At 44.0% G+C, this 17,395-nt stretch overlaps 1 protein-coding gene across 3 annotated transcripts in view; it reads right to left on the bottom strand.

Moving 5' to 3' along the window:
- LOC137375106 (solute carrier organic anion transporter family member 2A1-like) overlaps positions 1 to 17,395 on the bottom strand; it is a 433,007-nt gene that overhangs the window by 126,913 nt on the left and 288,699 nt on the right. For all 3 annotated transcript variants that reach the window (XM_068041734.1, XM_068041736.1, XM_068041735.1), the window contains one exon: positions 236 to 334. In XM_068041734.1, the coding sequence (XP_067897835.1) occupies positions 236 to 334 (99 nt within the window). The remainder of the gene's footprint in view (positions 1 to 235; positions 335 to 17,395) is intronic.

Below are 17,395 nucleotides of genomic sequence, written 5' to 3'. Positions count from 1 at the left end.
ATGGTCACTCCTACCAATACTGTCATGGACAGATGCATCTGCCTCAGGTAGATTGGGGAGGACGAGGTCAAGCAGGTTTTTTCCTCTTGTTCGTTCCTTCACCACCTGCTACAGACCCAGTAATTTCCTTTGGAAAGCAGAATATAATTTGGATTATCAGATAAAATAAAGGGAGAAATGTATCTTGTTTCTCATCCAGTTAAGAGCACAGCATTTTTTATTAAATACCACTTACCTGTGTTCACCTTGTCCAGATCCACAAATACACGTAACATCACTGACCCCAGTAAGTACCCGAAGGAAGGCCCAAAGACAGATATTGCAAACAGGATTGCTGCAGAATGGAAGAGAAAGGACAAGGGTTTATAGTGTAAAATAAAGTCAGTGACTTACAGGTACCATACCCAAAACTGCACCTCATTGACAAGCCAGCCTAAGAATGCTAACATCATGGAAACAGTCAGAGACAGGGTCCTGCAGGAGTTAAGTCTGAAAATGGAAAAGAATATCGCCAGATGATAGGAAGGAGCAGGAGATAGAAATACAAAGTAAAGAGGCACAGATAAAGCAGCAAAGAGCTAGAGGCTTCACTTCTGCAATCAAAGGACTGTGAACTTAATATAAATGTATCTTAATACAGCCTGACTCACCTGCAAAGGTAAAGTAATTTAGGCCTCAATGTGGAACAGAGGTCCAGAAGAAGGCCATTCAGCCCCTTGATCTTGTTCCACCATTCAATTTGATTGTGACTTAACTGCATTTCAACTCCATTTTCCCAGTCTTTGCTCCATATCCCGTGACGCCCTTACTCAACAAACATTTATGAATAGTCTTGAAAGATCAAACTGACCCCGCATACATAATCTTTTGGGGACTGAGTCCAGATTTCTACAACCTTTGCTCCTGAATATCCTAGCTCTAATGTTAAGATTATGTCCCTTTGCTCTTAATTTCCCCCAATCAGAGGCAATTTTAAATTCTCCATATCTGCACTATCAAATCCTTTTAATATTTTAAACAGCTCAATCAGATCACCCCTTGATTTTCTATACTCAAGGGAACACAAGCCAATTTTATGCAACTTTTCCTCATAATTTATCTCTCCAAGCCCCAGTATCATTCTGGAGTATTTGCACAGTATCTCTTCCAAGGTCAATATATTCTTTGAGGTGCGATGCCCAGAACTGAATGCAATCTTCCAGATGGAGTCATAGAGTCATAGTCATAGAATCATACAGCACAGAAACAGGTCTTCAGCCCATCTGACCAAAGCTCTGTACAACTGAAGTATATATAACCTCCTCCTCTTCCTATTCTATCACCCTTGAGATAAAGGCTATATTCCATTCCCTTTTTGATCGCTTTTTCTACTTGTCCACTAGTTTTAAATTACGTCTGCATAAATCTCTTTGCTCCTCCACAGTTTCTAGTTTTGTCACCATTTGGAATATACTCAGAAGTAAGAAGCACAAAGTCCAGCTCAACAGAGTACTGCCGCGGCAGAGACCGTAAGAGAAATATAAGGGTTAATCTCTGTCTAAAATCTAGTCAAGTTTTGTATTTTAATGCAACATTAACCTTAACTTGTAGTTTCTTTCACAGTCTCAGTGAGTGGGAAACTAACAGTTAGATAATTAGGTGGCCAGTTAGAACTGGTTACCTGGTCAGCAGGGGCTGACTCAGGTCTTGGAATTTCTGCTAGTATAAATACAGAAGGTTTTTGCTCACACACAAAATAAATAGCATGGAGTCCAGTTTGACAGAGTACTGCTGTGATTATGTGTAACTCAGGTAATTCGGCTCAATGAGGGAGGAGGTGCTATTTTGGTCTATTACAAAACAAGGAATGCTCCGAGTTAGGGAGCAGGAGACAGTGAGACCTGGTGGCAGCTGCAGCAGCTGATAAATCAGAGCAGGGAAAGAGTGGAGCCTCCATGGCATTTTCCAGAAAAAGCAAGGAGTGACATCAGAGAATAGCAAGTAGGTGATGGTTGGATGAGTTTAAAGTTTTTTTTCTCTAATCTAGGGTGGTCATTTAAACTAGCACCGGGAAACTAAAAAGTACTATATTAAAATTACAACTTAGGTAAATGAATAAAATTTCAATCAGGGTAAGTATAACAGTAAATAATTTTATAAGAATATTAGCACAGAGCAGATCCAGAGACATTAATTAAAACTAATACTTTATACAAGATACTAACTACAGTGGCACAGTGGCGCAGTGGTTAGCACCGCAGCCTCACAGCTCCAGTGACCCGGGTTCAATTCTGGGTACTGCCTGTGTGGAGTTTGCAAGTTCTCCCTGTGTCTGCGTGGGTTTTCTCCGGGTGTTCCGGTTTCCTCCCACATGCCAAAGACTTGCAGGTTGATAGGTAAATTGGCCATTATAAATTGTCACCAGAAGAGGTAGGTGGTAGGGAAATATAGGGACAGGTGGGGATGTGATAGGAATATGGAGTTAGTGTAGGATTAGTATAAATGGGTGGTTGATGGTCGGCACAGACTTGGTGGGCCGAAGGGCCTGTTTCAGTGCTGTATCTCTGACTAACTAACTAACAGTACAGTAGGGATTAGAGATAATTTTAGATCATGGATGGGCAGCTGCGGCCTGTTCCTGTACCGTGTGGTACTGTCAAGACACTTTATGTGTCCTGGGTGACCACGTGTGTCGAAAGTGTCTCGAGCTGCTTGAGCTCAAGCTCAGGAGTTCCGAGCCTGAGGGGCAACTGGAGTCACTGCAGAGCATTAGGGAGCAGGAGAGTTTCCTGGATCGTACGTTCCAGGAAGTGGTCACCTCACAGGCAGTGAGAGTTCAGGATAGTAGATGAATGGCCATCTGGAAAAGCAGGAACAGGCAGGAAGTGCAGGAGTCTTCGGGGTGTGTGCTATTCTCAGCATTGGAGACTGCTGGGAGTGATGACACCTTGAAGGAGTGCAGTTCAGGCTGTGGCACCAATGGGCAAGGGATGGCACAGGAGGGAGCAGCAAAGTGCAGAAATGCAGTTGTTATAGCAGATTCTATAGTCAAGGCGACAGATAAGCATTTCCGTAACCGTTATTGAGAGTTCCCCACGGGGTATTGCCTCTCTGGTGCCAGGGTAAAGGGTATCATGGACAGGGTGCAGGATATTCTGCAGGGAGAAGGGAGTGAGCCAGAAGTTGTGGTGACATTGGTACCAATGACATAAAGAGAGCAGGTATTGAGGTCCTACAGTCAGGTTTTAGGACCTCGGGAGGAGATTTGAAAGTAGGACCTTGAACGTAGTAATCTCTGGATTACTCCCAGTGCCATGTGCTAGCGAGAACAGAAATAGGAAGATAGGGAGGATCAATGTGTGGATTGAGGTATGGTGCAGGAGGTAATGCTTCAGATTCTTGGGACATTGGGACTGGTTCTGGGGCAGGAGGCACCTGTTCGAAAGGGATGGTTCAATAGTGTGGTTGGGGAGGGTTTAAACTAAATTGGCAGGGGATAGTCGCCAGCATATCGAAGTAAAAAAGAGGAATAAGGTGCACAAAGCAGTGAGAGTCTTGGATTATACTGGAGAAAGAAATCGTACCATATTAGATAAAAGCAGATTAAGAAGGATTAGGAGGAATACAAAGACAGGTTTATAATGCATGTATGTAAATACACAAAGTGTGGTGAATACGGTTGGTGAGCTACAGGCACAAACAGCCATGTGAAAATATGATGTCACAATAGCAGAACCATAGTTTAAAAATGGTGAAGACTGGGTGCTTAATGTTCACTAAATGAATACTTTGTATCGGTATTTACTAAGGAAGAGGATTCTGACAAAATATCAGTAGAAGTGGAGATGATAGAGGTAATGGATGGGGTGAAAATTGAAAGACAGGATGTACTGGAAAGGCTGGCGATGCTTCGAATAGATAGATTGCTTGGTTCGGATGGTTTGCATCCCAGGTTGCTACAGGAAGTGGGGATGGAGATAGCGGAAGGGCTTGCTATAATATTCCAATCTTCCCTGGATACAGGGGAGGTGCCAGAGGATTGGAGAGTGGCAAATGTGACATCCTTATTCAAGAAAGAGTGAAAGGATGGTCCTAGCAAGTACAAGCCAGTTAATTTAACATCAGTGGTAGGTAAAGTTTTTGAAACAATAATCAGGGGAAAAATCAACAGGTGCTTGGAGAGTTTTGAGTTAATTAGGGAGAGCCAGCACGGATTTGTAAATTTGTGGATTTGGTATGGTGCAGGAGGTAATGCTTCAGATTCTTGGGATATTGGGACTGGTTCTGGGGCAGGAGGCACCTGTTCGAATTGGATTTGTCACCTTCAAAGATCGATGCATATGAACCCCCAGGTCCCTCTGTTCCCGCACACACTTTAGAACTGAGCCATTGGGCTGAATTTTGCGCCGCTCCAGCGGGTTGGATGATGATGCGGGGGAGGCGTAAAATTGAGCGGGAGGCTCCAGGAGGCCTACCCGCCCTGCTCCCGCCTCCGGTGAACATTATAGCGGTCGGGCCAGTGTGGGGGGGGTGGGGGGGGGGAGGGGGAATGGCTCACCCGCCCAAGGCCAATCAAGGCCCATAAGTGGCCACTTAACCGCCACTTAAGGGTCCTTGCCCGCCTCCACGGGTATTTTATCCTTGGCAAGCAGATGTGCTGGGGATGTGAAAGGCCACCCAGTGATTGCTGCCGGCCTTTCTGCGCCCCTGGAGGGGCCATGGCAGTAGGGCACAGGGTTCCCGATTGAGGGCCGCCCCCACATCCCAACTCACCCCCGGGACCCAAGACACCTCCCTCCCCTCAAACGACCACTCCAGCCTCACCAGGGAAGGACCTATCCCCCTGGTGAGGCAAGCCCAACGTACCTCGTCTTCAGGCTCCATGGCGTCGACTAGGCTGCAGTTCCAGCAGCGGCCACCTCTCTCAGAGGCGCTGCTGGGACTAAGAGCTGCCGGCCCGCTGATTGGCCGGCAGCTCAATGTGGTGGGACCTCCTCCCTCAAGTATTTGGAAGTCCCGCCTTAGGACAATTAAAGCCCGGGTACCCGTAAAAAATAGGACGGATCCCCAGGTCAGGCGGAAGCCGGTTTGCCACTGACTTTTATGTAGGTGGTGAATTCCCATCCGCCTAAGGTAAAATGCAGCCCATTAAGTCTATTTGCCTCTGTCAAAATGCATCATCTCACACTTCTATTAAATTCTATCTGCCACTTGTCTGCCCATTCTGAGAGCCTATCTATGTCATGTTGCAGTCGATTGGCATCATCATCACTGTTTGCCACACATGAAAGCTTGGCAACATCCGCAAATTTTGAAATTTTACTCTGTATTTCAAAATCCAGGTCATTTATATATATCAAAAAAGCAGTGGTCCCAGCACTGACCCTTGGAGAACACCACTGTCTACCATCCTCCAGTCTGAAAAGCAATCATTTAACACAACCCACTGTTTTCTGTCCTTCAGCCAATTTTTTAAAAATCCAAGCTGATACTATTCCATGAGCCTCAATTTTGTTAACCAGCCTTTTATGTGATACCTTATCAAACGCTTTCTCAAAATTCATAAAGACAACATCCATCGAATTTGCTTCATCAACCAGCCTTTCTAGTTCATCCTGCCTACCAATTAACACCCCATCCAATACCTCTACCATCTACCAATATTTTCTCCACAATAGGAAAAAGGGACAGGCAGGATAAATTCACAGACAGTGATAGTGAAATGGCAGAAATATAAATTAAATTATTTTGCTTCAGTATTTACCAAGGAGATGGATTAGGTGGACACAACATCGGAAGATAAGATTAGAAAGGATATAACTACATTTAAGATAAAGAAGAAATATTAAATAAACAAATCAAACTCAGAGGATAAAACCCTGGAACAGACAGATTGCATCCACCCATTTTAAGAGATACCAGAAGCACTATTATGCATATTTTAATAATTTGTTAGAAAAAGGTGTAGTGTCAGAGGACTGAAGGATAGCTAATAGTATACCTTTACTTAAGAAGAGAAATTGTGTCCAGGTAACTTAAAACACTTAACATTGGTGGACAGAAAGATAATGGAATCACTACAACAGGAGAACATTTTTAAAAATCTAGAAATCAGAAATATAATAATGCATAGTCAGCATGGATTTCAAAAAGGAAAGTCTTGCTTGACCAACCTCATTGAATACTTTGAAGAGGTAATAGAAAGAGAAGCCAAGGGTAATGGAGTAGATTTCCAAAAGGGTTTCAATAAGGCCCCACAAAATGACTGATGAATAAGCATACAGTCTCAAGGGACAAAAGCAGAATTAATATAGATTGTAAGTAGCCAAGGCCCCAGTAACAATTCTTGTAGCACTCCACTAGTCACAACTTGCCAACTTGAAAATGCTCTGTTTATCCCTACTCTCTGCTTCCTGTCAGATAACCAATCCTCTATCCATGCTAATATATTATCCCCAACTCCTTATATTGCATATTAATCTTTTTGTATGCATCTTATAAATTTCCTTTTAGAAATCCAAGTGTACTACATCTACTGGTTTCCCTTTATCTACCCTACTAGTTACATCCTCAAAAATCTCTAATAAATTTCCCTTTAGTAAAACCATGTTGACTTTGTCTGATCATGCTAAGAAAATAAGATAAAATAAATGGGGCAGTGGAGTGAAGGAATCTGGGAGTTCAAATACACAAATTACTAAAAGTAGTGATGCAGAGTCATAAGGCCATTAAAAAAAAGCAAACCAAGCACTATTGTTTATTTCTAGAGGGATAGAATTGAAAAGTAGAGTTATGTTAAAGCTCTTGGTTAGACCACACTTGGAGTACAGGGGCAGGATTTATTGGAAATGGCAGGGCACCTGGCACTGGGCCGAAAAGGCAGTGAGAACCCCACCTCAGCCATTCGGAACTCCCCCTCCCCCCTGCTCTATTCAACAGCACTCAGAATTAACTGAAAGTGAAGTGAAGGGTCCAATTGCTATTGTTACTCCTTATAGTTGAAGTTCCACTTGGCTGGTAGGTGTGACTTCAATTGTGTGTCGTCTTTGCTCTCTTCCTACTAGCCAAAAACAAACCTTCTATAAGCTAGTGGAGCCTGTGGGTAGAAACTTAATCACTGCCACTATTGTGATGTCATATCAAAAACCACAGCCCCCAGCATTACGTTACCTAGAATTAAACCACTGCTAGCTGCCTCAATGCTGTGGACTTTTATTCATATTAGTTAACAAGCCAAGCTTTCATTCAAGAATCATAGAAACTTACAGGATAGAAAGAGGGAATTTGGCTCATAATGCCTGTGCTGGCTCTTGGAAGAGCAGTCATGCTTTGTCCTTCATCCCTGCTTTTTGTTCTTTATCCTCAAGTGCCTGTCCAACTCATAATGCTGCTCCCTACACCTGAATGGTGAACATCTCTGCAAAAAACCTCCGAGTCTAAAAATAGGCACAAATTCAATTTGGAGGGTATGACATGGTAACCATTACTGAGACATGGCTGAAAGACAGTCAGGTAGAGGGAGAGGTGTAGCCTTACTGATTAGGGATGAAAATCACTTCAACGGTAAGAGAGGATATAGCAAGAGGTAAGCAGACAGGGTACAATTAATGGGTACAATTAAGAAATTGGTGTGGGAGTTGTGTATAAGCCATCTTGTAGCTTCTGTGATGGGATAAGGGATGGTGGCTTAGTGGTAACGTTACTGGACAAGTAATCCAGAGGCCCTGACCAATGGTCTGGGGACATTGGTTCAAATCTCACTACGGCAGCTGGTGGAATTTAAATTAAATTAATTAATAAATCCGGAATTAAAGCTCGTCTCAGTAATTATGACCAGGAAACTACCAAATTGTTGTAAGAACCCATCTGGTTCACTAACATCCTTTAAGGAAGAAAATTTGCTGTCTTTACCTGGTCTGGCCTACATGTGACTCCAGACCCACAGCAATGGGGTTGACTCTTAACTGCCCTCTGAAATGGCCTAGTAGCTCACCACCACCTTCTCAAGTGCATATAGGGATGGGCAACAAATGCTGGCCTTGCCAGCAATACCCACATCCCATGAAGGAATAAAAAAGCCACGTATCCAGATTTGCTGTTGACACAAATTGTAAGCAGTGTAGACGGAAGTATAAATTACAAAGAGATATTGATCGATTAAGTGAATGGGCAAAACTGTGGAAAGAGATTTCATTTGTAAGCAAATGTGAGGCCAGCTACTTTGGACCTAAAAATGATAGCCAAATGGTGAAAAGCTAGAAACAGTGGAGGTCCAAAGAGGCTTTGGAGCTGAGATAATAGATCATTAAAATGTCATGAACAGGTACTGAAAATAATCAAAAGGCAAATGGAATGTTGACATTTACATCAAGAGGCCAAGAATACAAGGGAGTAGAAGTAATGCTTCAGCTATACAAAACCCTGGTTAGACCACGCCTGGAGTACTGTGAGCACTTCTGGTAGTCATATCTTAGGAAGGATATATTGGCCTTGCAGGGAGTGCATCATAGATTAACTAGAATGATAACTGGACTGTTATGATTAAATTATGAGGAGAGATTACACAAACTAGAGTTGTATACCCTAAAATTTAGAAAGGTTAAGGGGTGATTTGATCAAAGTTTAAGATATTAAGGGGAACTGATGGAGAGAAACCATTTCCACTGCTTGGGGAGTCTCGGGCACACAGACGAAAAATCAGAGCCAGACATTCCAGGAGTGAAATTGGGAAACACTCCCATTACAATATTGCAACTGGTCTTTAAATCTGAGATTAACAGACTTTGTTTTAGCCAAAGCTATTAAGGGATATGGACAAAGGTGGGTATATGGAGTTAGGTTGCAGATGCATCATGATCTCATTGAATGGCAGAACTAGCTCGAGGGGCTAAATAGCCTCTTCCTGTTCCTATGTTGCTATGCTCCCATGTTCCATCCACCAACACACTTCATTTCCTGTCACTGAGCCAATTTTATATCAATACTGCCACTTTTCCCTGAATTCCATCTGCCTTCATTTTCTTAAGTCTCCTGTGTGACATTTTGTTGAATGACTTTTGAAAGTCCATATATTCACAACATCTACTGCACTACCTTTATCAACCTTCTCCATTAGATCAAAGAATTCAATGAAGTGAATCAGAGATGATTTGCCTTTAATAAATCCATGCTGCCTCTCCTACATTAACCCATGCCTGTCTGTTTATTTTGCCCCTGTTAATGAATTTCCAATAATTTCCCCACCACCAATATCAGGTTGACTGGCCTGTAGCTTGCTGGTTTATCCCTCTCCCCTTTCTTGAACGGTAGTCTCCTTCTTAGACAGTCCCCTGGGATCGGGGATCACTTGGTTCCACTCTAGTTCAATAGGTTCTGAGATGGCTGTTAAGTCTAATGCATGATCTGCAGACTCTGCCACAGGAGGGCAGGTGGTGTTTGAAGTGTCAGTTAGATGAATAGTTTGGAGGTTTGTGCAGTCCTCCAACACCTCAACTTTGCCTCCGCATGTTCCCAAAAAAGTCCCTCGAGGTGTATGATGCCTTCCTGAATGAGCTTTCTCCATTTAGGATGATCACGAGCCAGGGACTCCCACGAGTCGATGGGGACATCTGATCTCTTCAGGGATGCTTTGAGGATTGTCCTCCTTGGAGTCTCCTGCCGCAATCAAGTTCTGAATATTCAATATAGTTCCAAGTTCTTGAATGGTGAGAATAGCTACTGAGATAGTTGATGTGTTGGTTTTAATTTTCCAAAATTCCCCAGATTCGGCAAAGGTTCCATTAGATTGGAAAATAGCGAATGTAACTCCTTTGTTCAAAAAGGGAGGGAGACAGAAAGCAGGAAACTACAGGCCAGTTAACTTAACATCTTTCTTAGAGAAAATGTTAGAAGCTATTTTTAAAGACGTTATAGCAGGGCATTTAGAAAAATTCAAGGTAATCAGGCAGAGTCAACATGGTTTTGTGAAAGGGAAATCATGTTTAACAAATTAACTGGAATTCTTTGAAGAAGTAACACGTGCTGTGGATAAAGGGGAACCGGTGGATGTACTGTACTTAGATTTCCAGAATGCATTTGATAAGGTTATTATCAAAGATTATTACGTAAAATAAAAGCTCATGGTGTAGGGGGTAACATATTGGCATGGATAGAAGATTGGTTAGCTAACATGAAACAGAGAGTCGGCATAAATGGGTCATTTTCTGGTTGGCAAAATGTAACGAGTGGTGTGCCACAGGGATCAGTGCTGTTTCCTCAACTTTTTACAATTTATATAGATGACTTAGATGAAGGAACTGAAGGTATGGTTGCTAATTTTACTGATGACACAAAGATAGGTAGGAAAGTAACTTGTGAAGAGGACATAAGGAGGCTACAAAGGGATATAGATAGGTTAAGTGAGTGGGCAAAGACCTGGCAAATGGAGTATAATGTGGGAAAGTGTGAAATTGTCCACTTTGGCAGGAAGAATAAAAAAGAAGCATATTATCTAAATGGTGAGAGATTGCAGAGCTCTGAGATTCAGAGGGATCTGGGTGTCCTAGTGCATAAATCGCAAAAGATTAGTATGCAGGTACATCACGTAATTAGGAAAGCTAATAGAATGTTATCATTTATTTTGAGGGAAATTGAATACAAAAGTAGGGAGGTTATGCTTATACAGGGCATTGGAGAGACCACATCTGGACTACTGTGTACAGTATTGGTTTCCTTATTTAAGGAAGGATGTAAATACATTGGAAGCAGTTCAGAGAAGGTTCACTGGATGAATACCTGATATGGCGGGTTGTCTTATGAGGAAAGGTTGGACAGGCTAGGCTTGTATCCGCTGGAGTTTAGAACCGTAAGAGATGACCTGATTGAAACATGTAAGATTCTGAGGGGTCTTGACAGGGTGGATGTGGCAAGGATGTTTCCCCTTGTGGGTGAATCTAGAACTTGGGGTCACTGTTTAAAAATAAGGGGTCGCCCATTTAAGCCAGAGATGAGGAGAAATTTTTTCTCTCAGAGGGTCGTGAGTCTTTGGAACTCTCCTTCCTTAAAAAGCAGTGGAAACAGAGTCTTTGAATATCTTTAAGACAGAGGTAGATAGATTCTTGATAAGCAAGGGGATGAAAGATTATCAGGGTAGGTGTGAGTGTGGAGTTGAGGTTACAATCAGATCAGTCATGACCTGACTGAATGGTAGAGCAGGCTCGAGGGGCCGAGTGGCCTACTCCTGCTCCTAATTTGTATGTTTGTATGTAATGGTGGTATAACATTAGTGACCCTCCAGTCCTCTGGCACTGCTCCTGTTTCCAATGAGGATTGAAAAATTGAGACCAATGCCTCTACGATTTTTACCTTTGCTTCTTTCAGCAGCCAAAGGTGCATTGCACCTGGACCACTTTCAAGGTACTGATTTGAGGGTGACACAAACTAATACCAATTGTTACAGATACCAGCAGATACATGGTTCCACTGTGAGGCACTTCAAATCTCTCTAAAAAATCAAACCTAACACATTTAGCTGATGATATTGACATGAAATCTGATTGTGCCACACATGAAATGTTCCCATTTACTTCATGAAAGTGCACACATCATGCAAATATAAATCAAACAAGCTGGTTATAGGAATAAAAGCAAAATACTGCAGATGCTGGAAGTCTGAAATAAAAACAAGAAATGCTGGAAATGCTCAGCAAGTTTGGCAGCATCTGTGGAGAGAGAAGCAGAGTTAACGTTTCAGGTCAGTGACCCTTCATCAGAACTGGCAGATATTAGAAATGTGAAAGATTTTCAGCAAGTAAAGCGGGCAACACCCCCACCGCCCCCACCCACCCCCCGACCCCCACCGCCCGCTTTACTTTCTTAAAATCTTTTACGCTTCTCTCTCCACAGATGCTGCCAGATCTGTTGGTTACAGGAATTGTCTGACAACCAAATCAGCTCTCAGATATCCTGATCGACAAACAAGCGAAGTGGCTCCAACTAAAGGATATGCACAAAAAAAGGGGAAATAATGGCTTTTCAAGTGATAGGCATACTTGCAGAATGGGTTTATTAATGAATGTGTACACCTATCATAACCTCTGCATCACCAACTCGTTCTTTCACACTAAACCCTGTCACCAGGTTTCATGGAGGCACCCAAGATCACGTCGTTGGCACCAGCTAGACCTCATTGTCACAAGGCGAGCCGCCTTAAACAGTGTTCAAATCACACGCAGCTTCCACAGTGCGGACTGCGACACCGACCACTCCCTGGTGTGCAGCAAGGTTAGACTCAGACCAAAGAAGTTGCATCATTCCAAGCAGAAGGGCCACCCGCGCATCAACACGAGCAGAATTTCTCACCCACAGCTGTTACAAAAATTTCTAAATTCACTTGTAACAGCCCTTCAAAACACTCCCACAGGGGATGCTGAGACCAAGTGGGCCCACATCAGAGACGCCATCTATGAGTCAGCTTTGACCACCTACGGCAAAAGTGCGAAGAGAAATGCAGACTGGTTTCAATCTCATAATGAAGAGCTGGAACCTGTCATAGCCGCTAAGCGCATTGCACTTTTGAACTACAAGAAAGCCCCCAGCGATTTAACATCCGCAGCACTTAAAGCAGCCAGAAGTACTGCACAAAGAACAGCTAGGCGTTGCGCAAACGACTACTGGCAACACCTATGCAGTCATATTCAGCTGGCCTCAGACACCGGAAACATCAGAGGAATGTATGATGGCATGAAGAGAGCTCTTGGGCCAACCATCAAGAAGATCACCCCCCTCAAATCTAAATCGGGGGACATAATCACTGACCAACGCAAACAGATGGACCGCTGGGTTGAGCACTACCTAGAACTGTACTCCAGGGAGAATGCTGTCACTGAGACTGCCCTCAATGCAGCCCAGCCTCTACCAGTCATGGATGAGCTGGACATACAGCCAACCAAATCGGAACTCAGTGATGCCATTGATTCCCTAGCCAGCGGAAAAGCCCCTGGGAAGGACAGTATTACCCCTGAAATAATCAAGAGTGCCAAGCCTGCTATACTCTCAGCACTACATGAACTGCTATGCCTGTGCTGGGACGAGGGAGCAGTACCCCAGGACATGCGCGATGCCAACATCATCACCCTCTATAAAAACAAAGGTGACCGCGGTGACTGTAACAACTACCGTGGAATCTCCCTGCTCAGCATAGTGGGGAAAGTCTTTGCTCGAGTCGCTCTGAACAGGCTCCAGAAGCTGGCCGAGCGCGTCTACCCTGAGGCACAGTGTGGCTTTCGTGCAGAGAGATCGACTATTGACATGCTGTTCTCCCTTCGTCAGATACAGGAGAAATGCCGTGAACAACAGATGCCCCTCTACATTGCTTTCATTGATCTCACCAAAGCCTTTGACCTCGTCAGCAGACGTGGTCTCTTCAGACTACTAGAAAAGATCGGATGTCCACCAAAGCTACTAAGTATCATCACCTCATTCCATGACAATATGAAAGGCACAATTCAACATGGTGGCTCCTCATCAGAGCCCTTTCCTATCCTGAGTGGTGTGAAACAGGGCTGTGTTCTCGCACCCACACTTTTTGGGATTTTCTTCTCCCTGCTGCTTTCACATGCGTTCAAATCCTCTGAAGAAGGAATTTTCCTCCACACAAGATCAGGGGGCAGGTTGTTCAACCTTGCCCGTCTAAGAGCGAAGTCCAAAGTACGGAAAGTCCTCATCAGAGAACTCCTCTTTGCTGACGATGCTGCTTTAACATCTCACACTGAAGAATGCCTGCAGAGTCTCATCGACAGGTTTGCGTCTGCCTGCAATGAATTTGGCCTAACCATCAGCCTCAAGAAAACGAACATCATGGGGCAGGATGTCAGAAATGCTCCATCCATCAATATTGGCGACCACGCTCTGGAAGTGGTTCAAGAGTTCACCTACCTAGGCTCAACTATCACCAGTAACCTGTCTCTAGATGCAGAAATCAACAAGCGCATGGGTAAGGCTTCCACTGCTATGTTCAGACTGGCCAAGAGAGTGTGGGAAAATGGCGCACTGACACGGAACACAAAAGTCCGAGTGTATCAGGCCTGTGTCCTCAGCACCTTGCTCTACGGCAGCGAGGCCTGGACAACGTATGCCAGCCAAGAGCGACGTCTCAATTCATTCCATCTTCGCTGCCTTCGGAGAATACTTGGCATCAGGTGGCAGGACTATATCTCCAACACAGAAGTCCTTGAAGCGGCCAACATCCCCAGCTTATACACACTACTGAGTCAGCGGCGCTTGAGATGGCTTGGCCATGTGAGCCGCATGGAAGATGGCAGGATCCCCAAAGACACATTGTACAGCGAGCTCGCCACTGGTATCAGACCCACCGGCCGTCCATGTCTCCGTTATAAAGACGTCTGCAAACGCGACATGAAATCGTGTGACATTGATCACAAGTCGTGGGAGTCAGTTGCCAGCATTCGCCAGAGCTGGCGGGCAGCCATAAAGACAGGGCTAAATTGTGGCGAGTCGAAGAGACTTAGTAGTTGGCAGGAAAAAAGACAGAGGCGCAAGGGGAGAGCCAACTGTGCAACAGCCCCAACAAACAAATTTCTCTGCAGCACCTGTGGAAGAGCCTGTTACTCCAGAATTGGCCTTTATAGCCACTCCAGGCGCTGCTTCACAAACCACTGACCACCTCCAGGCGCGTATCCATTGTCTCTCGAGATAAGGAGGCCCAAAAGAAGAACTCCACTGACAGTGGGTCTGTGAACAGTACACTACGGTGTGGGTGATGTATTCCTGATCTGGCTTTGACTGGTCATATAAAGCATCTGTCCTACATTATAAAAGGATTATTTAATTGTTACACACAAACTTCTTTGGCTAGAAATTCAGCACCAGTAGCATCTGAAGTCCAGAAATACTGCAGACCCTCATGATCTTCTTCCCTGCCCTGCTAGCCTGCTGCCTACAGGACACCCAACACTCCCCCAACAATACTCCAGACCCCTGCGATCTTCTTCCCAATTCTCCCAATCCCACTCTGAGGCCCAGCCAACACTATTCCACACCCCTGTGACCATGCCTGGAGATTGCTGCATGAACATGTGTGGGCTCCTCGCACGGCACCTTTTGCATGATAATGAGGTCCCAGCCCCAAAATACCAGACTCCTCAGACCTCTGCGTTGTAGTGCTGGCTGTGAGGTACTCTGCGGACATCCTAGGCCCTTGGGTTTCTTGCAAACATTTAATTATAATTTATCACAGACAGAGATTTGCTAAGATGGATTTAAATGATATGGAAATGAATAGGCTTTTTATGGAATAAAAACAAAGTGCTGGAAATACTCAGCAGGTCTGGCAGCATCTGTAGAGTTAATACAGTTAACATTTCAGGTCTGTGACCTTTCATCAGAACTGTCGAAAGTTAGAGATGGAATAAGTTTTGAACAAGTGAAAGCCATTTGGGGGGGGGGAAGAAGAACAAAAGGAAAGATCTGTGTTAGGTTGGAGGGCAGGAGAGATCAAATGACACAATGTTTCATGGTACAAAGCCAGATGGAGTGATAATGGAACAAGTATAAAACAAGAGATGTGTCTAGAGGAGTTGCAAATGGCAGATGGCAGGACAGCAGACATCTAATACAAAGAAAAGGAAAGAAGAGAGAAACAGGAGGAATAAAAACAAACCAGCAAAGAAACAAAATGAGGGCAGAGATTCTGATCTAAAATTGTTGAACTTAGTCGAAAATCAAGGTGCCCAGTTGAAAGACGAGTTGCTGTTTGAGTTTTTGGAGCACTTTCGCAGGCCAAGGACTTTTATTAAAGGTTATTTGTTTTTTATTGAACTTGGCACATAGATTTGCATTTCTGAGTAGATGTGAGAAAAGTGAACTCGATCAGGTGTACAAATAGAGTGGATTACAGTGACCAAATGTACAGATTCCAATAACATGTTCAACAGGTTTCATACATGGCTTTGTATTCCTTTGTATTTTGAAGGTTGAGGGATGATCTAATTGAGGTGCTTAAAATGATAAAAGGGTTTGATAAGATACATACAGAGAAACAATTCCCTCTAATGGGGGAAAACAAAAACATGAGGGCATAATTTTAAAATTAAAGCTGGACCATTCAGCAGTGAAATCTGGAAATGCTTTTCAAATAGGATGGTGAAAATCTGAAACTCTCTTTCTAAGATGCTGTAGGTGTTGGATGTCAATTGAAATCTTTAAGAAATGAGATTGATAGATTTTTATTGGGTAAAGGTACCAATGTAAAAGTAAAGGTCCCAAGGGATATGGAGAAAAAGCAAATAAATTGAATTGAGGTACAGATCAGCCATTATCCAACCGAATGGTGGAAAAGATTCAAGGGGCTGAATGGTCTTCTCCTGTTCCTATCTAGACTCGAGGACCGGAGGGTCCTCCTGTTCTTATGTACCAGGCTGCGAGGGCTGAATGGTCTCCTCCTGTTCCTATCTAGACTCGAGGACCGGAGGGTCCTCCTGTTCTTATGTACCAGGCTGCGAGGGCTGAATGGTCTCCTCCTGTTCCTATCTAGACTCGAGGACCGGAGGGTCCTCCTGTTCTTATGTACCAGGCTGCGAGGGCTGAATGGTCTCCTCCTGTTCCTATCTAGACTCGAGGACCGGAGGGTCCTCCTGTTCTTATGTACCAGGCTGCGAGGGCTGAATGGTCTCCTCCTGTTCCTATGAAAACTAAATTCCATGAGTTTGTTCATCAGCTGAAACCCAAATCTGAACTGTGGCTGAAATCCTCTGGTTTACGTCAAGTAATTGTCACAGAGTCTGGAAATGTCTTTTCCATATAACATTGCAATGCAGAAACAGGTCATTCAACTCAACCAGTCTGTATTGGTGTTTATCGTCCAGACAAGCAGTATTCCAATCCCATGTACTGTCCCTGTTTACAAATCCCTTCATCCTCCTTTTCTTCACTGAACTAAGCTGGTCTTAAGCTTTTATTTTGGTGAAAGCTGCTTCTTTTTGACTTCGTGGTTTGTTTCTATAAGATGGAGAATTTTCAAATTTGGATGAGGAAATGCCAAAGAATTCACCACTCTGTATTTCATACAGGTTCGGAACTTCTGCAGCCTGGTTGAGTCTATCGTTCACCAAGTGTGAAAGGTTGCAGCTCCCGTTTCATCATTTGGAGGGACTGCTCCTCAAACATCAGGCTCCGCTTCAGTCCCACATTCCTGATGTTTACGGAGGATCTCCTCATGGACTGATTCTAGACCCGGCCAAGGTGCCCATCCAAAGGTCCAGGATGGACACAGCCCATAAAGGTGGTCACTCTGGCAACTTGCCTCTCTTCAGTATTGTCTGCACCTGGGTGGCCCTGGAGAAGGAGCACGCAGAGCCCACAAGTACCACTGAGACATACTGCGAACAGTGGGCATTGCAGGGACTGGAGAACATTATGC

The sequence above is a fragment of the Heterodontus francisci genome, chromosome 11 (genome assembly GCF_036365525.1).
Source record: "Heterodontus francisci isolate sHetFra1 chromosome 11, sHetFra1.hap1, whole genome shotgun sequence".
NCBI classification, from domain to species: domain Eukaryota; kingdom Metazoa; phylum Chordata; class Chondrichthyes; order Heterodontiformes; family Heterodontidae; genus Heterodontus; species Heterodontus francisci.
This window is presented reverse-complemented; position numbering and strand designations above follow the sequence as displayed.